Genomic DNA, 22,987 nt, shown 5'->3' on the forward strand with positions numbered 1-22,987 from the left:
ACGATGATGGTATCTGTGGCTTACGCGTCGCCCTCTCTCTCTCACTTTGAGGATCTGCGCAGATCAAGCGATTTCAAGCGACTCTCATGCGATCATGCATGATCATCATAGATGGAGCAATCATTCTCGAACCCAGACAGCATCCTTTGCCTCTTCGGCCTGCGAATGACGTTAGCACTCCGCATTAGTAAAGATCACATGACTCCCTCTTCGTTCCATCCTAACAACCCCAGCCACCTAGACCAAGCCACCGGAAAACTCGGATTCAGGACGGCACAGGAGACTTGCCATCTCTCCGGATAGCTGTTCGGCGATCGGCATGGTCTCCACTGCTGTGTCGAATAGCGCTGGCATCATTCAACTACAAGAGACGCAATGGACATGGTTTATGACACTCGACAATGGCAACGACTAGACTGATCTTCTATCACAGCTACAAGCTACAGACACACATCTTTAACACCACGGTCACGATCTTCGTTCACCTATCAAAGCCATCGCGTCATGCCTGCTCCCTGCGAGATTACCTTTAGGCCCATCAGCAAGCCTACGATCGGCAACAACAACTATCGTAAGCCAATCATTTAGCCTGCCTTGATGCAAATGCACTCAACTGACTTGAGCTTCTTGAACAGAGGGGTTCAAGCCTGGCGAGTCGACCGTCTACAAAGCAGGTCATATCGGCCGAGGATGGGACGACCTTCCTGCCAGACCTCTTACCTCGGACATCAGAGTCGATCATGACGTTGAGCTCGTCGTCAGAGACGGAGCAAAACTGTATGCCGACATCTATCGTCCCGAAGGATCCAACGAAAAGGTCCCAATCATCATCTCTTGGAGTGCTTATGGCAAAAAGTACAACGGGCTCTCCATGTTGCCGGTTTGTACTTGGAAATGCGGCGTCGTTCCCAGCGACATCTCCGGGTTGGAAAAGTTTGAAGGTCTAGGTGAGTCCAGGCGGCGACTGTCCGAATCGATGATATCTTATGCTGATCTCGTAAACTGTAGACCCTGCTTACTGGTGTCCTCAGGGATACGCTATCGCCAGCGTCGACTGCAGGGGAGCTGGTCACTCTGATGGTAAGCCTTGATTCCCTCCGATCCAATCTTGCCCGTAGTCACATCGCTAACCTCTGTATCGCGGGTAATAGGCAATGTCGAACTGCTTGGCGCTCAGGATGCCGAAGATGGACATGATGTCGTCGAGCTGTTGGCCAAGCTGCCTTACTGCAATGGGAATATCGGAATGGCCGGTAACTCTGCCCTGGCGATCAGTCAATACTTTATCGCGGCTACTCAACCCCCCTCGCTCAAGGCTATCGCTCCGTGGGAAGGTCTTGGTGACATGTACCGAGAGCAGTTCAACCGAGGCGGAGTGTACGTTTGGGTGAATCAGCGCCATCCGTTATCTGAGACTGACTTTCCCGTTCCGTGTGGTTTGATTAGGTACAATATTTCCAACTTCAATTTGATTGCCAAACTCATCATCCAAGGAAGTGGCGGGGTAGAAGACTTTGAGATCATGTGTAAGCCTCGATTGATTATCGCCCTCAGCATCCGATCCCGTACTGAATTCACTCTTTCGATGATCGATCAGCTAAGAAATACCCTTTGATGGGTCCGTACTGGGAACAGAAAAGGGTCGACATGAAGAAGATCAATATTCCCACGTATCTCAGCGGCTCGGACGTGTCGTCCTTGCATACCATGGGTACACTTCGAGCTTGGTTAGAGATCGACACCGCTCACAAATGGCTTCGGTGGTCTGGTTACCAAGAGTGGTTCGACCTTTGGGCCATGCCCGAGACCCAGCACGACCTGCAAGGGTTCTTCGACAGGTTTTTGAAAGAGAAGGACAACGACTGGGCCGAGACCACCCCACGAGTCCGCATGACAGCTTTGCAATTCGGCGACAAGGATCCCATTGAAGATATCGAGGTTGAGGACTGGCCTCTGCCTTCTACGAAATACATCGAGGCGCATCTCGCCGAAGATGGAAAGGTGCAACTCGACAGTCCCGTCAAACAGAGCGCTCAGGTCACGTACGATACCCGCGAATCCGACAGTGGCGTGACCTTCAAGCACACTTTCAAGGAGAGGTCGCGAATCATGGGGCTGCCCAAAGCCCACCTCTTCATGTCGTGTCCGGATTATGACGACCTTAGCATCTTCATCAGCTTGCAGAAGCTTGATGCAAACGGCGACTTCATCAAGCACGTTCAGGTGCCCATCGAACGACGATGGATCAAGAACTACAAGGACATTCCGGCAAAGGATCACGCTGCTACTCTTATGCACCCCGGTTCGCTGGGCGTGTTGAAGGCGTCGCATCGAGCGATCGACCGTGAAAAGTCGATTCACCCTCAGTTCCCCTTCCACCCCCATACCAAGGAGGAAAAGATCCCCAAGGGCGACATCGTTGAGCTCGAAATCGGAATCTGGCACATGGGCGTCGACTTTGAAGCCGGAGAGTCTCTTCAAATCCACATTAGCGGGAACAACCCCAACTACCCCGAACTTAAAAACTTTGATGGCAAGGCTGTTGAGAACATCAACAATTACGGAACGCACATCTTGCACTTTGGAGGCGAACACCCCTCACGAGTAATCATTCCCTTTGTACCTCTCTAAATCGTAGTAATATCGTAAAAGTGTGGATGACATGTCAAATGCTCGATATATCGAAGTCTGCATCTTCGTTTTGAGGGATGCTCTGAGGCGAAACTGGTTCTGACTTGCTGTATCGTCAACGATTACAGTTGTTCCCATGACGGTACCCGCATATGACGAGGGGCGCTTTCGAAGTCCCGGTCGCAATGATTCCCTGATAAACCCTAACACCAGTACGTTTCGTTTCGTAAGAGAAAACAACGCTCTGCCAATTTTGCTCCACTGAGAATCAGGATCTCGCGAGTCGCATCATATCGGACACGGTCGAAACTGGGTAAAAGTTGGGCAAGTCGTTGAAATATCTGATCATGTAATACAATGCTCATACATCGACCACTATACATGACGGTGGGTACATAGAATAGGGCCCTGTCTCTCAGGCGCTGGCCTTGATATACGGAATACCGGTCAATTTATATCCACGCTCACTCAGAACGGGCGGCTTTCGAGGCTTCCACTTATTGAGAGGGTCGGGCTGGCCGTTGCGCATCGGAGTGACAAACTCTTCGATGAAAGGTTGAAGAGCCTGGGGCCAGTGACTGTGGCCTTTGGTGTTCTCGAACAACTGTTTCTTTAAAATGAGTTCGTCTTGAGTTGCCGTCCATACGGGCGCATAGCAGGTGTAGACGACGAATCGCGAGTTCTCTCCGGCGGGGGCCTTGTTGTAGTGGGGAGTTCGGGAGTCCCCTAAGAGTAGTGTACAGAAAGTATAAGGCTATGTCTCGCACAGGCGCAACTGTTTTGGCTCGACTTACAGAGCACGAGATCACCAGGTTCGCAATTAACCTTGAGCCACTCGTAACCTCGCTCCTTGAGCCAGTTTAGACCAGTATCTTTGAACTGGTAAATCTGTTTGTTCGGAAACTCGTCAGCATGATCCACATCCAGACTGGCGAGCCGCGGCCTGCTACTCACCTCATTGGTCCACCTGAAACCCCTGTCCTCCTCTCGGAAGGCGTTGTGGTATTCTTCACTGATCTTGTGTCCCTCCTTGAGGACGACTAGACCACCATCATCGTCACCGCTGTGTGCCAAGTTGACAAATCCCTGTAAGGCGCGATCCGACCGTCGACAGTGAGTATCATGAGACCATTTTTGGGAGGGAACACTACTCTCGGGCGCGAACTCTCACCTGCACACACCTCAGGCCCCCACGCTCTGGATCTTGGTCCTGGTGTGCCCAGACTCCGACTTTGCCTTGATCCTTCCGGTTAGCCAATGAGACGTTCACAGCGTCAAAGGAGACCAAGAGGTCGTCGGTCCCGAACAACTTGGCAAAGGTATCGATCACGGCAGGCTCGCTTCGGACGCCCCACGTGAAGGACTGAGGAACCAAAGGAAGGGGGTAAAGGAAGGTTTCGTCATAAGCGATCAATCTCTCGTATAGAATGTTCGGCGATCAACGTACCTCGTGCGGGGCTCCGTAAGCTTGAATGAGCCCCTTCTGATGGATGATGGGGAGACATTCTTCCCTCACCGTGGAGGGATCGTGTCGGTTATAGCCGAGCCCAAAGGACTCGAGCCAGTCGTGGATGTCGTCGATATAGGCGTCGCACTTCTCCTTTGGGAGAACGCCTTTAACGACAACGTATCCGTCGCGAGCCAAGTCATCCCTAAAGTCGCCGTACTTGGTGTTTTCATCGAGGCAGTGTAGGACAGGAGTTCCCCTGACGATGCATGGCGGTTCAGATGAGGAAGCCTCGTTGGCGGTGGTAGACATGTTGATCGATAGAATGGATGGTGTGAGGTGATGAGTTTTTGTGTGGTATGAGTATCAGGGGAGGCGCTGCTTGCTGTTGGTTGGCACTTTCAACATCTCTGCTGATATATGTTCCGGAACGACTTGTTCAATCCATCAGTTGCAGTTGTCATCTGGGTGAATCGGGCGACACGTCAAGGAGCGGCTGTCGGCGATGCACATCACGGCCCCGTTTCCGTTTCCGTTGCCGTTCGAGCCAATACAAGAGCGGCGGCCGATTGTCAAGCGGAAAGGGACATTCAGCGCGGCCGGGGAATCCGGACGAACGGCAAGCTGGTTGTTCGCTGGCTCGCTGGCCAACAGATCACCCCGCCCACCTGATCCCATCCAATCGACTTGTCCCGAGATTGCCCTCTCTACTGATTCGTTGCTCAATGTCGTCGGCTTCCCCGCTCACTCTCCTGCCCCACAGATGCCGAGCTTGAAACGCAGCGGAGTCTCCGGATACATCCTCGCACGTTTTGTCTTGGCGCCAGTCGTTTCAGACCTCCCAGAGTCGACTCCACGTCTGTGATGCGTTGAAGGTGTCGCTACGTGGATGTGTATGGTGGTCGTGAATACAGCATATATACTCGGATTTGGATGGATTCTCGATTGAGGGGAATCCGTCAGCATATTGCTGGAGCCAGAGCCATCGTCACAAATAACGCAGGAAACCCTCCAATGCAATACAACGATCCCATCGAGCCAGCCTATCCAAGGCTCCCGCATCAAGACGCGGCCAACACCGATGCGATTGATCATCATCCCGGCACACTCGCGCGCGCTGAGCGTGCTGCCAAACGTGCGCACCTCGAAGGTCTCGACGCTGAACAAGCTCAGGCTGCCAGTGGAACAGTCAACCTGTTGCACCGATATGGTGGCAAAGGCAAGGATAATGTAGTCCTGGTGCCGGCTCCCACCGCGGATCCTCAAGGTGAGCGCTTGACTCGTATACTCGCGCGCTATAACTTGTATCAGCGTTGACCTCGGGTGCTTCGATGTAGATCCACTCAACTTGCCAACCTGGAGGAGGATTGCTATCATCGTCATGCTACAAATCTGTATGTCTGTGTTATAGACTCTCGTCCGCCAGGATCCGCTAAGAAGTGTCTTGCTTGCACAGTCGCTAGTTTTGGCCAGAGCGCCGTCTCAGCCTTTGCTACCATTATACCGTTTCTCGAGGATGAATATACCGTTCAAGAGGGCAAGAACGACCAGGATATGCTTAACTTATCGGTCATGCCTACCTTGACCCAGGGCCTGTCCAACTTGGCTCTGGTACCCCTCGCTTTGGCTATCGGCCGACGTCCCGTTTACCTGGGCGCCAACGTGATATTCCTTCTCGCCTGCATCTTGGCCGCCAACTGCACTTCATACGACCAGCACCTGGCATACCGTCTCATGATGGGGTGCTCGGTCGGAGTTGGTCAATCTCTGGTCCCTCTCATGGTCAAGGAATCGGTCTTTCTCCATCAACGAGCGACCTTCCTCTCCTGGTCTGGTACCATCAACTCCATCTTCGGCCTCGTGTGGGGTATGTTCGTTCCCAACGTCGTCGGACAGGTAGGCTGGAGAAATCTATACTATATCGTGAGCTTCAGTGTAGATATTCTCCTGGGTTTTTGCCTGTGTTGATTTACGGTGACTTCGCAGGACACTGGTATCGCGGGTGCTGCCTTTTTGGCTGGTATCTTCTTGATGCCCGAAACCAAATATGACCGCCCGCTCGAGGCTTTCAACGGTCTCGGTTATGGGAAAGCGATACCCGCGCCGGTGCATGAGGCAGCAGAAGATGAGAAGGAGTATGCGCATGACAAGCATATCGAGGACACTCGTGTCGAGTTCGCCAGCCCCGCCGATACTCGGCCCAGGTTGATCCAGATCACCCAGTTGACGCGCCCGGATGTTGACAACGTCAATTTCACGCCTCGAACCTGGTTGACCGACCTCCGCCCTTTCCAACGCAAACCCAACTGGAGGATTGCTTTGACGACCTACAAGGATGCTTTGCAGCTCCTCCTATTCCCAAACGTCCTGCTCTTTTGCGGACTCAACTTCTGGTTCCTTACCATGACAATCGTGCATTCGGCTACCGTAAGTCCATGCGAAGACCGATTGCCGAGGAAATGATGTTGAGAATCCCGCTTGGTCATTCAGTATCCTCGTGTTCTGATCGGTGCGCCTAACAATTGGTCTCGAGACAACGTCGGGTTCATCCAAGGAGGTGAGTTTCCGCGGCATTGACGGATGGATGAATCTTCTCGGATGCGAGGCTAAACCGTTTTCTTTTCTTTCGATAGGAGCGGTCCTGGACATCCTATTGACGGTGCCCTTCGTCGGTTGGTTCTCCGACTTCGTCATCAAATACTTTGCAAAGAAACGGCACGGTGTCCACGAGCCCGAAGTTAGGGTTCTTCCAATCTTTTTCCCCGCTACCCTCGGATTCACAGCGATGATCCTGCATGGATACCAACAAGCCTATCCCACAAGAGTCCATTGGTTCGCCCAGGTATACATCTTCGGAGCCCTCAACTTCAGCTTCTCTGCCGTCTCAATCTCGACTCAGAACGTTCTCTTGGACTCCTACCCCACCCGAGCTGGCGCTACTCTCATCATCGTCAACACATTCCGAGGTGCACTGGCTTTCGCCTTCATGGGTTCTTTCTCGAAGACGATCCAGAATCTAGGCGGCCCCCTGCCAGCTTGGGGCACTTTCGGAGGTGTCGGCGCAGCTTTGATGTTGATTTGCTTGGGTCTCTTCTTCTACGGAAAGAAGATCCGTCTCTTCACCTTGCGATTTGTTGTCGATGGCGACGGTGATGGTGGTAGGATGAAGGATTACTGAGAGGCATTTTGAGGCATGACGTTCCGGCGGTGTTTCTTTTGGTGAATATGGCGGTGATGGTTTGTTGAAATTCGTGAAATAACAAAGAAAAAGAATTGTAGGGAATGCGAAAGGTCTTGTTTGTACGGTTTACGTAGTTAGCCTCGATGAATACCTTCTGCTGTCATATGCGCGAGTTGAGTTGGTAATTTGAGATTCTGTGGCCCTTACAATTCAAAGATCTTCTATTGCCTCGACAATCCAGTCAGCTTTGTATCGGTTATCAGTCTGTAGTCCCACCTTTCAATGTGATCGTCTCGCAAAAACAATCCCTCGGGCAATACTTCCAATCGTTCTCGATGTGCATGGGGTCTTGGAACTACAAATTTGAGTCGTCGAACTACAACCTTTCAGTTTGTACAGGCTTTCAACCCCCCCGTCTTTCACTTCTCACCCCTGTACCGTAAGGATAGCAGCTTAGCCATAGTGAGGTTTCGAAGGGTCACCATCTTCCTTGACGTATTTGAGAGTCCACCTTCGGAGAGTTTTGCCCTTGAAGTAAAGTGCTACCGCCATCAAGGCGAAGATCGACATGACTCCGGCGTACATCCCGTACGCCTTGAGGTACCCCATAGCAGTTGTGGTCGGGACGAGTCTACATAAGGTCCATGTCGCGTTAGCGGTTCGCCCCTTGTGACATTGGTACCAGTTCGACCCACGAGTAGGTAAGACCGAAAGAGATCACGCCTCGAGAGGCGTCAGAACCGCACCGCTCCGGGTCGGGTAACAATCGAGCATGTACGTTTGTCCAGCTACAGACGCAGCGACTGAAAAACAGAACAACCCGCGCCGGTAAGAGACTTGCCTGCCGAAGTTGCTCTAAAAACATCCACTTACTAAAGGCAAAGTATGAACCGCAATAAGCGAAAATGACAACGAACCAGTGGAACTTGTAGGGATCGGCATAGGCAGCTCCGAACAGGACGGTCGACAGAACCCCCAAGCAGACGGGGAAGACGAGAGGTATGAGTCGAGTCTCGGCTGAGAAAGTGGAGTCACTGTCAATAATCTCGGTTCGTTTTCCCGTTCCGGGCTAGATCTGCTCACGTTCGTGGACTCCTCCATTCCTCCTGGCCATGTACGTGATCAACTTGTCCGAAAGAATACCCAAGGCGGGAAGAGCAACGAAAGCCACGACGATCTGGCCCAATTGAGCCATACCAGCCCACTTAGGAGCCCAATTGTAAGGGGGCGCTTCCAGCAGAGTCGCGTAAGTGGTTCCCATCCCGATATTGACACCTAAGTACCAGGCGTTCATGAGGACAATGACGAGCATGTTCGGGAACAGAAGCTGTTGCAACACGCAGTCGTGGATGAGATCAGTGAGATCATGGCTCCCGAAATCAGGCGGCTTACCATTTGCGCAGTGTGTTTCAAGACCAGCCACGCCTCTGTCCAATCCGACTTGCCAGCCCACAGCCTCATCGTCTTCCTGAGGGTCCTCGGACCATACTTTTCAGCGTCTAGAGCAGGGCGAGTCGCCTGGGTATAGCCTCCGGCTTGACGGGCGGCTACGGTACTGCTATCGGTAACGGCATCCGGTACTGTGGCAGTCATCGAGGCATAGGCGCTCAAAGGCCTTTCGAAGGCGGTCTCCGGGACGAAAAAGAAGGAAACGACGAAGAGGAATCCAGAGAGTCCGGCGTACAGCTGAAGAGACGGAAATGAAATGCGAATCAGACCCCGTCCAGATTGAGAATCGATCATGTACTCACGCTGTACCAGTTCTTCCATCCTATAGCCGCAGCGATGTTGGAAGCAAATATGGTCAAGATACAGCCGACGGTCGTCTGGAACGCCGCTTGGAAAGAGAGAATGTTGGCCCTCTCGTGCAGAAAGAAGGTTTCCTTCAACATGAGAGGAACCAGCGCCTCGGATTGTCCCGCGGCGAATCCGATGACGATGCGGACAGCCAAGTGGTACTCATAGTTTGTAACCTGAGAAGCCACAACGCTGCCGACGAAGAGAAGCGCGCAAGAGAAGAGGAATACTGGTCGACGTCCGATGGCAAGCGCGATCGGCATGAAGACAAGGTTGCCGAGACCCTGTGCCGCCAGATGCCATGTTGATTATCCTTATTACTCAAATCGGTCAGACGCGTGAAGAACTTACCATTGAAAGGGTAGGTACCGTGATAAGGTTGGTGATATCTTGATAGCCCTTCCCAGCATTGACGTAGTCCATCAGGAAGAACGAGATCAGAGATCCAGCTGCGGAAACGCAAGTGTTTCCGACGCAGGAGACTAGACATAAAAGTGTTTCAGTGCGCAATGTAAATTGTGTCGATGGGTGGCAAACTCACAAGTCGAGAGAATAATCACGAAGACCCATTTGCGCCATAGCGGCATATTGAGAGGATCTATCGAAGATGATGATCTTGATCAGCGCCTGGTCGAAGCTCGTCGAGATTGTGACATACCAGAGGGATCCGCGCTCGGATGAGGGACGAGCAAAACTTCGCCATCCGCATTGGTCAATCCAACCGTACCATTGGCGCTGTCTCGAGCTTGCGCTTCCGACTCTAGCGCGTCTATATCCTCGACGTGATCGTAAGTCTGCTTCTTCTCGACGTCCATCGCTTCAATCGCCAGTGCGGCTTCATTACGTTCCATTCTGGGAGGTGTGATCAAATGGTTGGGTTTCGGGAGGGCTCGAGTAATTGCTTGACGATACGAGGCAGATCGCCCTCCAAATCAAGTCGATACATGCTTTCCTGATGAGCTTATATGCTCCACTGAGTCAGGAGATGATGTGTCAGTGCAAGTCGGGCTTCATGCATCCCAGGGCAAGATCACGGACGATGATTGAGACGGAAATCGTAGCTGGCCGAACCCCGCATGATGTGTCCCTCCCCACGGGCGGCTCCCGGAGCTGTGACCTCGGTCAGACCAAAAATAGCACGGCCCCACATAGTATGGGCATAGTCGCAGTATCGCAACGGAAACGACTCCGTCTCTAGCTGATAGATGCAGGAATGATTCGGCGGCCCGACACTTGGGTGTGTATCGCATGACGTGGTCTTGTCGAGAAAGCTTGTCGATCAATCGCAATTCTGCCAGTGATCCAGTGGCCAGTGATCACAGACGAGATCGTACAAGCAGGTGCAAGATAAGCGCACCTGAGCGCTTCTGAAAGTCACGCGCGTTAGGCGGACATCATCTTAGTTTGCTGTCCGTTGAGACTTTGACCGGTGAAACGCGTGAGAAGGCGGGAGATGCACGCACAACCCCTCAGCTACCCTGAGCTTGCCACGTGATCTCCAAAACCGGCCACCGAACCCCGCACGGAAACGTCGGCACGATCAGCGAGAATTGCGGAAAGATGGCAACGGTCGCGCATCGATCACATTCCGAGCTTTGCCGTTCTCATGGGTTGACTCCGTCCGCGGGTCCGCGCCAGCGATCCACTGTACCAAACATCGTCTCGATATATCGGTACATTGATATATAGATGTCATCTGATCGCAGCATGGGATAGGATGCAAACTTCACAATCAAGTCACAATCTCAAGTAGCACTCGCTCTTCCTGTCCAAAGATATCAACCCAAAGCCACCACCAATTTAAGCGGAACCGCACAACGAAAAATGGGCCGACCTGAAACTATGCGAGTCCGTGGCGTCGAGGCGTCGGACGCCCTTGATTTCTCGGGCAAGACGACTTACGGCGACTTTCGAGATGTGAGTCTCAAGAGACCGGTTCCAGTATAGAAGCTCCATCGCTGACCTGCAGCAACCGGTAGGATCTTGTGAGGGACGGTTTCGCCGTGGTCAAGGCCATGTCACCCGAAAAAGCCGCTCAGCATGCGAATGCGTTCCACACTTACATGGAAGACTTGTGAGTTGGTCATTGATCGCGGCTGTTTCAGATTGGAGGACAGTCATGTTGACTCGCCACGAAATTCATAGCGGCTTCGGCTACAAGAAAGACGATCCGACTACCTGGAAGACGGAGAACTTGCCCGTCATCAACGAGAAAGGCAGTGAGTATCGAGAAGTGTAGACACTGATTGGCATTTGTCTGATGAGCGTATCACTCCTGCAGTGATCATGCACTACGGTGTTAGCCACGAGGACTGGGTTTGGCGAGTCCGTTGCGAGCCCGGTGTCGTTGGCGCCTTCGAGAAGTAAGCCTGGCCCGTCGAGCTATCGCGAACGCACTTGCTTTTTGCTTCTCAAGAGGTCTGACCGTTCTCTTTACTCCATAGGGTCTATGGTACCGATGATCTGATCGTATCGTTCGACATCGTCAACGTTCAATGGCCCAACCGCAAAGATGCTCCTGCCAACAAGAGGTGGGCTCACCAGGTAGCTATCGACCGGTATACACGAACAGAAGCGCGGCAGCTGACATTGTGTACCTCGTTGGTCAATGTCACAGGACCAAGACCCAGAAAGGCCTGGATTCCGTTGCCTGCAAGGTCTAGTCAACCTGAACCCGAACGGGCCGGACGATGGTGGTCTGGTCGTCATGCGCGGAGGCCACAAGATCTCTGAGGAATATCACAACACCTTCAGAGATGAAGAGCGCATTTGGCAATGGACGAACGAGTGGTACGGCTACAAGGACACCGGTCTCGCTTGGCTCAAGGAACGCGGATACGAGTTTGAGAAAGTCGATGCCGAGCCTGGTGACTTGATCCTCTGGGACTCTCGAGTTCCCCACTACAATGTCGCTCCCAAGGGCAACAACGTCCGCATGGCCGTCTACACTTGCTTTGCGCCCGCTTCCACTGCGACCGAGGAGGACTTGCGAAAGAAGAAGGAGGCCTTTGAAGCTGGTGTCGGTTCGAGCCACTGGCCGCAATGTCTTCAGAGCGTCAAGTGGACCGCTACCAGACCCGATGGAACCGTCTGTCCTGCCAACCGAGACGGTCCCAAAGAGCGACCGAAGCTGAATGAGCGAGAGTTCAAGCTCACCGGGATCCCCTACATCAGGGCTTCGGCCTGAGCTTTACGTACCCCGCCTGCTTGTCCATCTAGTTCTGAAACGAAAGCTAGTACCATGTCACTCGATGTAACCATGTATGTAAACTTGACAAAGACTCAACTCCTCAACCCATGAGACTGGGACGGTTGATAGCAAACGTGAACGACGTGGCTGAAACAGGTATCGATGATACTAGACGCAATCAAGATGTTCAGTCGATCATAATTGAGCCAGAGGAGTGGTGATTCAGCCGTGCCCCAGCTTGCCGATTTCACAGCGACCAGCCTTTTGAAGTCTGTCCTTCAACATTGCGGCGTGAACCTGTGCGAACCCCCTATCTCTTCCTGGCGGAGCCGAGTGAGACAGGCACATGGAACGATGAACGCGATCATTGCTTTTGATGACGACAAGGTCTGTGCGTCGTGATCGTCGTTCGATACGCGAGATCGTTGAGAAAGGCTCCGCGTGGGTTGACGCGCTTGGCAAGCGACGATCACCTGAAACGACAACCGGAGATCGACAGTGATGTATGCCCGAGAGGCGGAAGGAGTCTGATCAACAACTAGCGAAATTAGGTTTCGCTCGGGCATAGGGTTGCGGACCAGACCGAATATCGCGAAAAGTTTTCTAATTCGCCATGTTTAGAGCTTGGGTAAGTATATATCTATCGATCATCGAAGAGACACCTGCACTTGCCCGGTTGAGGCTTATCCGTATCTACCACTGACTATATCACTACCGACTCGTACATTTCATATCCTCGATAAGCTACAACACGGATACTGTCAATAGACGGCCCAGAGGATTCAACATGCCCGGCTCAGATTGCTCAGATTTCTTCACTGATGAGCAAGGATATAAATGCTTCGCCTGTATTTGCCTCTATATCTCAAAAGATTGGGCTTTCCGTTTGCTCACAAGGCCTGACTGCTCCCGTTCTCAGGCCTGGCTGGAGGTAAATTTCGACGCACAAGAACACTATCTGGAAGACTGGCTTTGCCATCTCAAAGAACTTACCGAGGCCAATTTTGGAACTCTGGCAAGATCCGTCATCTCCGACAGGAAATCGTTCGAAGCGTCAAAAGCTTCCCTGTCAACATTCCTCCAACTTGAGCGGAGGATCCGGGAACGCGGTCATAGGAGAATGGAGAAGCGTAGGAAGAGGGACATACCAAGGTTGGACATATCGCTCAAGGCGCAACTTCGAAGGGAGCGAGCGACTCGTAGAGACAAAATCCGTAAATTGAAGGACAAGTACCGTCAAGGTTTGAGGAGATTGAAGAGATCTCACGCTCTCCCGTAAGCTAAATCATCAGGACCGGCTGTCAAACATTGGATGGTGCTAACCGTCCCATCTTACTTCTATTCTTGTTTCGTAGAGGAAAACGTAGCAGTAAGAAGAATGGCAAGGAGGTGAAGCCAGGCCGTCTTGGCGGTGGACTGTTCGACTAGCTTGGGTAGCACGGCGAAAGGGTACGCATTATCAATATCGGTCGCATCAGCGGATCGGATCGTTGACTGCAGCCATTCTTCATAGGATTCGACCTAGAAGCGTCAAAGACGATCTGCAACAAGGCTTTCCAAATGACTTTGACGAGAGTAGAAAACGTGCCGATTTGATATCGCGCAGACCAATGTCCATCTCTGTATCATGTACTCGCAATTGATATACGCTCTCTTATGCAATACCATAAGTTCTACTTGCTAAAAGCGACATCAATCTTCTGATCAGGGGAAGCCTATCGGGGCGATCGTCAGCTGGAAGGTTGAAAATTACTGAATACTGGTACATTGAGCCATAGCTTGAAGCTCGAAGCTCTCTCTCAGCCAAGGTATTCGACAAAGAGCTGATCAGTCTGATGGCTTGTTGGTCCATCGTTGTCGGTGCCACGGTCAATCATCGAACGGGAATGCTACATCCGAATCAATCACAACCAAAGGAGCCAGAACGAGGGTCATCCTTTGGGCGGGCGAAAGGAGGGTTCGAGCTGATTCTTCGCTTGCGCTGTTTTGATCCCGCGGAGTATCTGAAACGAGCGACGACTGCGCTAAAATTAAGCGATCAATTGATCGATTGATTAATTGAAAGGATGGTCGCAGGAAGACAACGAAGCGACGACAGCATAAGATCGAACATGTGTACATGTACACTCGCCAGAATCGCCAGCCGTCATTGCCTTCCTTACGGCTACGAAAGAGTCCAATAAGGCGAGCTTGTTTTCCGACGGCGCAAAGTCCATTAATGCCTTAGCTTGTTGTTGTGATGGCAATAATGGTAGTATTGATTGACATAAAATGTACGGAGCTAACCCCGATTGTTGAAAGCACCGGTAGGGTATCACAACAAAGCCGATCAATGAGCAATGAATCAAGGAATTGATGATCTCGTTTTGTGATCTAGCTAAGCGAGTCGTCGCTCCGTCGTTAATCGTTGTCGCATGTCTCAGCCCTGTCGTCTATCGGGCAGGCTACCGGCTAGCACTTCCCTCTCGGAAGGCAGAACAGTACTTGAACACACTTTAATACCATCGAGCAAGTTTATATATATATATATACATATATACCGCCGACCGCCTGCCTCTGGACCACGGGGCGATTTTCTTTGGACACTGGACAGCACAACATACATCGACAACCAACCATGAGCTACTCTCGCCGAGGTGGCAGCGTAAGTGTATGATGCTGTTATTTTACATTACTGACGAAGACTGATCACTTTCGCTCCCAGGAGGCTCTCTGGAACGACCTGGAAGCTCAGATAAATGCGTCCACCGCTACAATCCGAAAGGAATTCCATAAAATGTTCAAGGAAATGGAGATACGGACCGAGTCAGACATCCGCGACGAGGCCAAAGAGACGCAAGACAGAATGAACACTTCCACTCAGATACTGCAAGCCAAAATGAACACTTTCATTCAGATACTTTCGAATGAGAATGCTCATGTGAGGCGGGACTATAACAACCACGCCAACACCGTTAAAGCCACGTCCGATAAATGGGAATCTCGCTTTCGACATCTGAGTTCGCAATGGAAGCAAGAAGACTGGAGGAACAAGTGCGGTAATATGCACGCCCTCTGGATAGCCTACACCGCGTTCTTCTTCTGCTTGATCACCTCGGTCATCATTCGTGAGTATCGCGGGTGGTCGTGTGAGAGGTTGTCGGACGCCTAATCTTACATGATTGCACCTTTCGCAGTGGTTACGTTTGTTCCAAGCCATTACTATGATCCTCCATGCGGATGTCCCAGGCCACCTAACCACTAGCCGCGCTACTCGACGCGATGGGTAAATTCGCCGCGCTTTGAGCAGGTGGATGAGCCGATATTAAAACAGCTATCAGTTCGCAGCGGGCCAGTGACGGTATAATATATCCATCCGCTCCGAATGTCATATCGATGTCATTTGGATCATTTCGATGCCTTCACGTACAACCTCCCCGTTCGCAGTCTATGTATTGTGATACGCTTCCCTGTAGCCATCATGGTCCTATGCATATATGTCGACGTCTTACACGATGGGTAGACACAACCAGCTATCATGTCCAGGCCCGACATGCAAGATGTTCGTGCCGTCAAAGTCGGTCTCGCTCCTGAAAATCTCAGAAGCAATTAGAATCAAGTTCCCTTCCTCTCGAAAGTGTGAAGTGACTCACCTATCGGTCGGCTCGTTGTGCAAAAAGATCCCACATCCCTGACTGTCCCCGGTATTCACCTCGAGCACGATCTTGCTCCCCTTCTCAACGACCACCTGCGTAGGCCAGAGTTCTACCAAGAGATCGTACTTGGTATCCGGCTCGACGGGCAAGACGTCTTTCGACTCGTAGTTCCTGTGAGGGAGGTAGTGTTTGTGTCGAGGTGAGGATTCGTCGATCTTGCGCATGGACGCTCGGAGCCAGCCTGTAGGGATTGAACACGACGAAGTTTAGATACTCCGTGCGAGCGCGAGGTCAATTCATTTCGCTCAAGATGGTACTGACCTTTGCAGAGAGGTACGGGATCCCCAGCGGTTCCTGTATAGTAAATCTCCCTCCCATTGGTGTCCAAGTGTCTCAACGTCAAAAAGACGTCGATATCCTTCGGAGCCGATCCGTCGGCTCTCTTGGGAACCGAGTAGACGAGGTTGGCCGTAGGATGCCCGTTGATCTCGGTCTCCTCTTCAAATTTGACTTCAAAATTGACAGGCGCTCCCTTTCCAAGCGCTTGCAGTTCAAAGTCTTTCCCGCCTTCAGTCGGAGCTGAAGTCTTCATCTTCTTGTCGCCTTGCAAGTAGTGCTTGACGTATCGGGTCCTAGCGATCGGCCATTCTTTCTCCGACCTAAACTTGAACGTCGCCTCGGCTTCAGTCGTGTTGAACCCCGGGTTGCCTTTACGGACGAGTACGCTAACGGCAGGGACGTCGACGTTGGGGCCTTTGAGCCAGCCGGCATCGTCTTCACCCTTGAGCCAGGCGTCGAGGACTAGGGTCGCGGTGAGGCATCGACTTGAGCTAGTGAGACGGTCGAACAGGGGTGAAGCGCAGACTCACAGGACTTTTGGAGCTTGACAAAGTGCGGTAGGTAGAAAGGCAGGTCGTGCCTGCGAGAACGATCCAAAGAGCATCAGCGTGGGAATGTCCGTATCGGATATTGCTTGCCCGGCTCATCTCAATACGACCGCTCACTCACCTCCCCGAGATGAAATACAACCACTTGTTCTTCGTTCCAGCCTCCATGTACCCAACAACATTCCCCCTCAGATGCAACAAGATGCCTCCCAAGTTCGCCACGCTCAGCAGAGGGACCTCGATCGCCCCCAAGTCGTACACCCGAGAAGCGTGGTAAGGATCGTCGAGGTATCGGTTCTCCTTGTTGTCGATAGTTTGGTCTCTACGGAGTGCGAGACGGGTGGAGAGGGGAACGGAGCCCTCCAGGCATTCGGGACCGACGGGTGGACCCATAACTCCAGGTCCTACAGCGTCGCAAATGATAACGGAGCAGAAGGGGGTTCGGAAGATCAGCCAAAGTGAATTCCATGTTTCTAACATTATCAGCAAGAACGACTGACCGAACCGTCTAGGCCTCTTCTCCTCTGTCCCATACTGCATAGGCCCGACCTGATTCTCCCACCAAAATTTGACAAAGTTGTTGGCGAGGATTCCACCGTGTCTGACTCGATCCCTGTAGTAATCGGTCATGCCTGAATTTCCGCAAGGTACAGAAGGCGTACGTTGTAAATTGTGATCAGCTTAGGAAGGTGAAGGGAGGGTAGCCAGGCAAGCGGGAGAGAGTTTTGAGATGAGACTGACCTTCCCAGGGGATGATGCAAGCGAGGCCACGAGGCTTTCGAGCAGCCACTCTCCATTGAGAACCGCCATAGTAGCTGAAGAGAACATGAGAGGCAGCAAGTATGCAGAGTCAGCTCATAATCTCTCGTCGAGGTCGCTTTCATCAATCCTCGAATGGCACAACATGACTCGACAATATGACGGTTCGACACTCACGAGATCCCCAACAACCCGACCTTCCCACTACTCCAACTCTGATCCGCAGCCCACTCGATCACCTCGGCGAAATCGCTCGACGTCTGATCGCTCATCGTATCCAAGAACCCTACGCTGGATCCGATCCCTCGCTCGTCCACCCTGACGACGACGTACCCCTGGGCGACCCAGTAGTCCGGGTGAGGGGTCTCCCAGGCAGAGAGGGAGGATTTCTGTTCATCAGGAATCTCTGAGAACGATGCACCGTGAAAGGAAGCGTAGGGTACGTCTTTGCCGTAGGGACCGTCTGCATGGAAGAGTTGATATCAGAAACGATAGTAGTCTAAGGGATTCAACCCAAAAGGCGACGCGCATTTGATAGCAAACGAGCTGGCGACGACTCACACGTCAAGAGGACTGGCCATTTCCCATCTCCCTTGGGTCGATAGACGTTGCCACGACAGAGACCTTGACCGTCCTTGAGCGGGATATCGACGTTTTTCTCAAACGTCATGTTGGCAAGATCGATCACTTCGCGAAGAGCGTTCGGTCGAGGGAGAGGCAGGAGAGGAGGTGGAGGAGGAGGTTGCTGAGGTGACGTCATGATTGTTGCCGCGAATTGATTGATCTGGATGGATCGAGTGATGAACCTGAAACACGTTCTATTTCGGTTAGATGCAGTAGCGCTATGATTCGCGATTCAAGCACTTGTGTCTTGAGCGCATCCCACTAAATCTTACCTCTCTTATAGGTCTACACCTGAACTCGACACGATAACAGCTCAGCGAGACTGATACACAACCCCGCTTCTGTCACGGACCGAAATCGGACGGTGGACCCGCGATTTCCGGGCAAAAGCCACCGCTTTAGACGAACCCCGAGCGCATCAACCCGGCGGGACGCGGTGAGCTTTGCGGGCCTACAAGCTACAAGGGCTACAAGCTACAAGAATCCTCAGCGAGGATGTCATATGCAACATGCACGGTCATGCACGTCGAGAACGGTTTCTGAGCTCCAGTAACATCACACCCGACCCGCACCCCTCTTCACGCCAAGCAACCATAACAACATGCTATCCTCCTTCATTCCCGTCCCTGCCGACTCGGACTTTTCCCTGTACAACATCCCATTCGGCGTCTTCTCCCCATCCTCTTCAACCGAGTCTGATAAAGATACCGCGAGGCATTGTGGGACGATCATCGGAAACAAGGTGATCAGCCTCACCGAGCTGGGAAGGGCCGGCAAATTCGATCAGGTCGAGGGGTACGAGAAGGGATGGTTTGAGGCGGTGAGTTGATCCCGTCCACGCCGCACCTCAACACATACACTGATACACTCTCAAACTCGATCTGTATGATCATCGGGATACTCGATTTTATCGGGCTCTACGGAATAAATAGTCCACCCTGAACCTCTTCGCCAGTCAACCACTCTCTTCCCGCCGCGCCGTCCGGCACCACATCCAGCACCTCTTCACCTCGAAATCTCATTCCGAGGTTTCACTCGAGGGCGATGAGGAGGTATTGAAGACAGTGTTGTTCGAACAAGGGGAGGTCGTCATGCACATGTCTGTGAAGGTTGGGGATTATACCGATTTCTGTAGGTCGAGCGCGATTCCACCTAGTCTCAGTCGCGCCTGCGGACGATCCACCACCAGTATCGTACCGTGTATCTTCCTTCCAAGATCGAGACTGACAATCTAGTCTGAACTCTGAACCGACCACATTCCAGGTGCAAGTATCTACCACACCACCAACGCGGGTCGACTGATGGCTGTCAAAGGCCCTCCAGTCCCCCCCGCCTGGACACACCTCCCAGTTGGGTACCACGGCCGAGCCTCCTCCATCGTCGTGTCCGGTACCCCTATCACCCGGCCCAAAGGTCTTCGAGGTCCTGCTCCCGGATCGGAGAGTACCGCACCGAGCTTTGGACCGACACGGGCGTTGGACATGGAGTTCGAGATGGCTGCTATCGTCGGGGGAAAAGGTAATGAGATGGGGAGTAGTCTGGGGACGGGGGATGTGACGGAGAACATCTTTGGGTTGGTCATCATGAACGATTGGAGCGCTAGGTGAGTCCTGTGTGAGATGATGAGTAGCGCCGCGCTTCCTTGTGTTGATTCGACTGCTTGAACCACTTTCGCTCGACTGAACGAAATATCAGGGATCATCAAGGCTACGAGATGTTCCCTCTTGGTCCGTTCAACGGGAAGAATTTCGCTACTTCAGTCTCCCCTTGGGTGGTGACTCTGGACGCGCTGGAACCTTTCAAGACCGCCATGCCGGCGAGAGTGCGTTACCCCGTTCTCTACTTGTATCATTCAAGCATATCTCATCCGATTACTTTTGACCCGTGGGCGATCATAGGAAGAACCCATCCCGCTTGCCGATTATCTGGTAGAGAAGGACTCGACGCCGACTTTCGATTTGCCGCTGTTGATGAAGATCAAACGTACGTTAGGGATCATTGCATGAGGGCAAGATTTTTAACGATGATGCTGATACCAACCGTTCACTCGCAGCCGCAAATGAGGACGACTCGACCACGATCATGCGTTCCAACCTCAAACATCTCTCGTATTCGTACGTATTTCGATTCGCACACCTCAAGGCAATGTGCAAGGCTGAAGGATCCCTTTGAACAGCTTTGGCCAACTTCTCGCCCACCACACCGTCTCGGGCTGTCCCATGAACGCTGGAGACATGCTCGGATCAGGGACCATATCCGGGCCTGACCCCGAGAGCTTAGCGTGTATGTTGGAAATCACTGAACGGGGAAGCAAACCTTTGAGCACCGGTGGTGGCAATACGAGGGTATGGATCGAGGATGGGGACGTGGTGGACATGTACGCTCGAGTTAAGCGCACGGGCGATGATGGCGAGGTGGCCAACGTAGGCTTTGGAATGTGTTCTGGTGCCATTAAGCCAGCGACTTTGTAGGTTTCAGCCCCGTGTACCTGTACAATGGATCGCAAAGCGTCATCGCAGAATTCTCTTGGGATCATTGTGAACCAATCGACGCTCATCGCCTGCGGCTTCCAGTATTAATCTACTTGGCTTGCCCGACCGAGTCACATGGTTTTCCACAGGCAGGAGCTCCAATTGCTCGCAGCAGTATTTATGTGATGTCGCGGTCAAAGATCCATCATAGTAGCTTTCGAAGTAAAGCTTTTCATGAAGAAAGGATCACCCCAGGTATCTCAAGGCAGTCCGTCGGAATGGTAATGAAGCGACCGGTGACTTCTTGAGTGCATATCCCACCTCACTCACCCCTTCAAACATTAGAGTTACCGGAATTCAGTCATGGAGCGCAACTTTAAGCGATCATGTCCGAAACGAACTCCGTGAAAGGTCTCGGTACTCCCTTGGCTGGGACTCGCGAAATGAGTGGTCCACAGACATGATCGATGTTTCGGAATACAATGACATACACAAACGATACAACATCTCCTTCGCACGTCCCTCTAGATCGAGTGAACCACCTGTCCTCCTGTATGGATCGGCGTAACATGTGGAGCGTGAGGCCAGTCGCCAAACTGGAACTGCGACTGTAGTCGAGATGGCATTCCGGTAAGCACCGTTCAGACTCGATCAAGACTGCACATGCCAGGCCACTCACGTTACGCATATTGAGTAATTCCCAACATTCGGCGCCGGCATAGTTCTTGTGACCTTCGTCTTCAACATCACCCGCAGCACCCGCGGCGAATAGCGCGGCCATGAAATGATCGTCGGTGCCTTGCTGTTCAATGGAATGGAAGATTTGAGGCGAAGCAAGCCCCGTCAGATCTGTAATTGATGTTCGTTCGCTCGCCTGTACTCACCGCATCCCGATATTGAGGGTGTTGCATCAGCCGCGCTAGACCGCGTCGCAAAGCAGGACCCGTGTTGTTGGTAACGACATCCGAAAAAGCTTCCCCGAAATCGATTGCCCACTGCTCAGGGGGCCGTTCTTGAGCGAGGTGATCGCGGTGCATGATCACTTGTTGCCAATTGTTGCGGTAGAGGTTATGAACTGCTCCGCCTGTTGATCATTAGTGGCAGGCTTTAGCTCGACGTGAATGCCTGTCACATTTCCGCTGTTTTTTTAGCTTACCCGAACCGATCAAGAGGGTCTTGCGCTGACGAAGGGGGCGGAGCGCCGCGCCGATCTTCAAGTGGAAATGCTGTCAAATCCGAACTAGCTCAGCATCTAGGCGGGTGCATACGATTATAAGATTCGCTTGACTTACAGGATCAAATCGAGCGTTATGGCTGACTACGACGTGGGGTAGCGATTTCCCACCCGGAAACATCCATTTCAGGACCATACTATGCGCGGCATATAAGATTTCGGCAGGCATGAGCTCCGCGACCACCCCAGGCTTGCTTGAACCCGCAGTCGCACTCACAAGGTATCGTGGATCTGTTCAAACTTGGGATCCATAGCCGCGTCGAAACCGGAATCCTTGAGCATCTCGGTAACCTCGGCGGCGAGCTCCATATCCGGGTTGAGGTCAAATTCGGTGTACAGCTTGGGATCGACCCTGGACGAGCACCACCAAGCAAGAGGATAGCAAGCTCGAGGTCAGCAAAAGTGGGGCTCATTGCGCCGAGTTGAAAGAAGGGCTAAGAACCGATCGAGGCTCACCAAGCCACCGGCTGTTTGACAGGATCGGGATTTCCAGAGACCCTCACAGTCTCTCCCAGAGTCTCCCAATGTGCGCCCATGATGACAATACGCTCTACCCCCTGAGCGAGCGCTTGTCGTCCGACTTCCTCCCAATAGGCCGCCGGTGCTGTACGAGATTGCAGCATCGCCGTCGAACCATGGCTGAAGAAGAAGACCGGGTAGGTCGGGGAGGCTGGTGGTGAAAATGACGGTCATGCATATTAGGTGATCAGCTTGCGAATTCGAGGCGATAAGAGATCAGAGTCCCTGGCACCGGATGCTCACTCTCGTTGACCATATTGTCTCGGCTTGATTTCACTAGTTGTGTGAAGATCGTGTGTTGCCAGCGTTCGGCCAGCTTTCGTGCCGCTTCAGATGGTAGGTAGATTCGTCCATTCTTACTGTCGTATAACTATGCAGAAGCCATGCACCAGAGCATGATTCGAGCCAGTGTACCATGAAGCGGGCAAACGATGGGGCGTTCGGATAGGCCGGCGCCGCGTTGACGGAAATTCGATCGTCGCCCGTCCGAGAACTCCGCGTACTGAGCTGTGAACATGGAGGGCGATGTGATTTCGTATCTTGAATACGATCGTGACGAGGGAACCGGCTGAAAGGGACATACCAGCATAGAGTCGTTCAAACAACCAAATA

The 22,987-nt window shown here is 52.4% G+C and overlaps 10 protein-coding genes across 10 annotated transcripts; 6 read left to right on the forward strand and 4 right to left on the reverse strand.

The window, feature by feature from the left end:
- The first annotated feature begins 62 nt into the window (after positions 1-62).
- On the forward strand, positions 63-2,671 carry HD553DRAFT_313292 (X-Pro dipeptidyl-peptidase C-terminal non-catalytic domain-containing protein). Its single transcript, XM_046180214.1, has 6 exons — positions 63-571; positions 636-947; positions 1,009-1,080; positions 1,152-1,377; positions 1,447-1,526; positions 1,598-2,671. Exons 1-6 carry the CDS (start codon positions 505-507, stop codon positions 2,629-2,631), a joined length of 1,791 nt encoding a protein of 596 aa, XP_046035704.1. The 5' UTR covers positions 63-504; the 3' UTR covers positions 2,632-2,671.
- Positions 2,672-2,945: 274 nt separating this feature from the next.
- HD553DRAFT_313293 (uncharacterized protein) lies at positions 2,946-4,626 on the reverse strand. Its single transcript, XM_046180215.1, has 5 exons — positions 4,079-4,626; positions 3,803-3,994; positions 3,586-3,717; positions 3,426-3,519; positions 2,946-3,357 (listed from the first exon to the last, which is right to left on the reverse strand). Exons 1-5 carry the CDS (start codon positions 4,388-4,390, stop codon positions 3,047-3,049), a joined length of 1,041 nt encoding a protein of 346 aa, XP_046035705.1. The 5' UTR covers positions 4,391-4,626; the 3' UTR covers positions 2,946-3,046.
- A 466-nt stretch (positions 4,627-5,092) lies between these two features.
- HD553DRAFT_297377 (major facilitator superfamily domain-containing protein) lies at positions 5,093-7,419 on the forward strand (the record flags this gene model as incomplete). The annotated part of the gene is made up of 6 exons (XM_046178545.1): positions 5,093-5,345; positions 5,416-5,472; positions 5,535-6,001; positions 6,065-6,505; positions 6,569-6,635; positions 6,712-7,419. The coding sequence occupies 6 exons, from the start codon at positions 5,093-5,095 to the stop codon at positions 7,254-7,256; spliced, it is 1,830 nt and encodes a 609-aa protein (XP_046035706.1). The 3' UTR covers positions 7,257-7,419.
- A 188-nt stretch (positions 7,420-7,607) lies between these two features.
- On the reverse strand, positions 7,608-10,048 carry HD553DRAFT_331816 (major facilitator superfamily domain-containing protein). The gene is made up of 10 exons (XM_046182037.1): positions 9,715-10,048; positions 9,598-9,654; positions 9,408-9,538; positions 9,011-9,340; positions 8,652-8,945; positions 8,343-8,586; positions 8,133-8,276; positions 8,006-8,062; positions 7,955-7,982; positions 7,608-7,890 (listed from the first exon to the last, which is right to left on the reverse strand). The coding sequence occupies exons 1-10, from the start codon at positions 9,905-9,907 to the stop codon at positions 7,713-7,715; spliced, it is 1,656 nt and encodes a 551-aa protein (XP_046035707.1). The 5' UTR covers positions 9,908-10,048; the 3' UTR covers positions 7,608-7,712.
- A 726-nt stretch (positions 10,049-10,774) lies between these two features.
- On the forward strand, positions 10,775-12,378 carry HD553DRAFT_350787 (uncharacterized protein). Its single transcript, XM_046183563.1, has 6 exons — positions 10,775-10,973; positions 11,036-11,130; positions 11,202-11,275; positions 11,338-11,419; positions 11,501-11,600; positions 11,674-12,378. The coding sequence occupies exons 1-6, from the start codon at positions 10,881-10,883 to the stop codon at positions 12,241-12,243; spliced, it is 1,014 nt and encodes a 337-aa protein (XP_046035708.1). The 5' UTR covers positions 10,775-10,880; the 3' UTR covers positions 12,244-12,378.
- Positions 12,379-13,033: 655 nt separating this feature from the next.
- On the forward strand, positions 13,034-14,002 carry HD553DRAFT_324703 (uncharacterized protein; the record flags this gene model as incomplete). The annotated part of the gene is made up of 4 exons (XM_046181516.1): positions 13,034-13,521; positions 13,602-13,635; positions 13,747-13,821; positions 13,955-14,002. 4 exons carry the CDS (start codon positions 13,034-13,036, stop codon positions 14,000-14,002), a joined length of 645 nt encoding a protein of 214 aa, XP_046035709.1.
- Positions 14,003-14,863: 861 nt separating this feature from the next.
- On the forward strand, positions 14,864-15,490 carry HD553DRAFT_343122 (uncharacterized protein; the record flags this gene model as incomplete). Its single annotated transcript, XM_046182843.1, has 3 exons — positions 14,864-14,890; positions 14,951-15,353; positions 15,423-15,490. The coding sequence occupies 3 exons, from the start codon at positions 14,864-14,866 to the stop codon at positions 15,488-15,490; spliced, it is 498 nt and encodes a 165-aa protein (XP_046035710.1).
- Positions 15,491-15,575: 85 nt separating this feature from the next.
- Positions 15,576-18,403, reverse strand: HD553DRAFT_313299 (X-Pro dipeptidyl-peptidase protein). Its single transcript, XM_046180216.1, has 9 exons — positions 18,089-18,403; positions 17,705-17,990; positions 17,510-17,583; positions 17,269-17,400; positions 16,890-17,172; positions 16,751-16,800; positions 16,203-16,682; positions 15,879-16,122; positions 15,576-15,815 (listed from the first exon to the last, which is right to left on the reverse strand). The coding sequence occupies exons 1-9, from the start codon at positions 18,285-18,287 to the stop codon at positions 15,734-15,736; spliced, it is 1,830 nt and encodes a 609-aa protein (XP_046035711.1). The 5' UTR covers positions 18,288-18,403; the 3' UTR covers positions 15,576-15,733.
- Positions 18,404-18,700: 297 nt separating this feature from the next.
- HD553DRAFT_313300 (fumarylacetoacetase) lies at positions 18,701-20,895 on the forward strand. Its single transcript, XM_046180217.1, has 7 exons — positions 18,701-18,971; positions 19,084-19,282; positions 19,415-19,754; positions 19,847-19,973; positions 20,050-20,134; positions 20,205-20,265; positions 20,328-20,895. Exons 1-7 carry the CDS (start codon positions 18,753-18,755, stop codon positions 20,620-20,622), a joined length of 1,326 nt encoding a protein of 441 aa, XP_046035712.1. The 5' UTR covers positions 18,701-18,752; the 3' UTR covers positions 20,623-20,895.
- A 178-nt stretch (positions 20,896-21,073) lies between these two features.
- Positions 21,074-22,955, reverse strand: HD553DRAFT_313301 (Extradiol ring-cleavage dioxygenase, class III enzyme, subunit B). Its single transcript, XM_046180218.1, has 8 exons — positions 22,619-22,955; positions 22,313-22,526; positions 22,074-22,208; positions 21,915-21,993; positions 21,779-21,848; positions 21,507-21,706; positions 21,302-21,424; positions 21,074-21,230 (listed from the first exon to the last, which is right to left on the reverse strand). The coding sequence occupies exons 1-8, from the start codon at positions 22,629-22,631 to the stop codon at positions 21,147-21,149; spliced, it is 918 nt and encodes a 305-aa protein (XP_046035713.1). The 5' UTR covers positions 22,632-22,955; the 3' UTR covers positions 21,074-21,146.
- Positions 22,956-22,987: the final 32 nt, after the last annotated feature.

The sequence above is a fragment of the Filobasidium floriforme genome (genome assembly GCF_021052385.1).
Source record: "Filobasidium floriforme strain CBS 6241 chromosome Unknown HD553scaffold_14, whole genome shotgun sequence".
NCBI lineage: Eukaryota > Fungi > Basidiomycota > Tremellomycetes > Filobasidiales > Filobasidiaceae > Filobasidium > Filobasidium floriforme.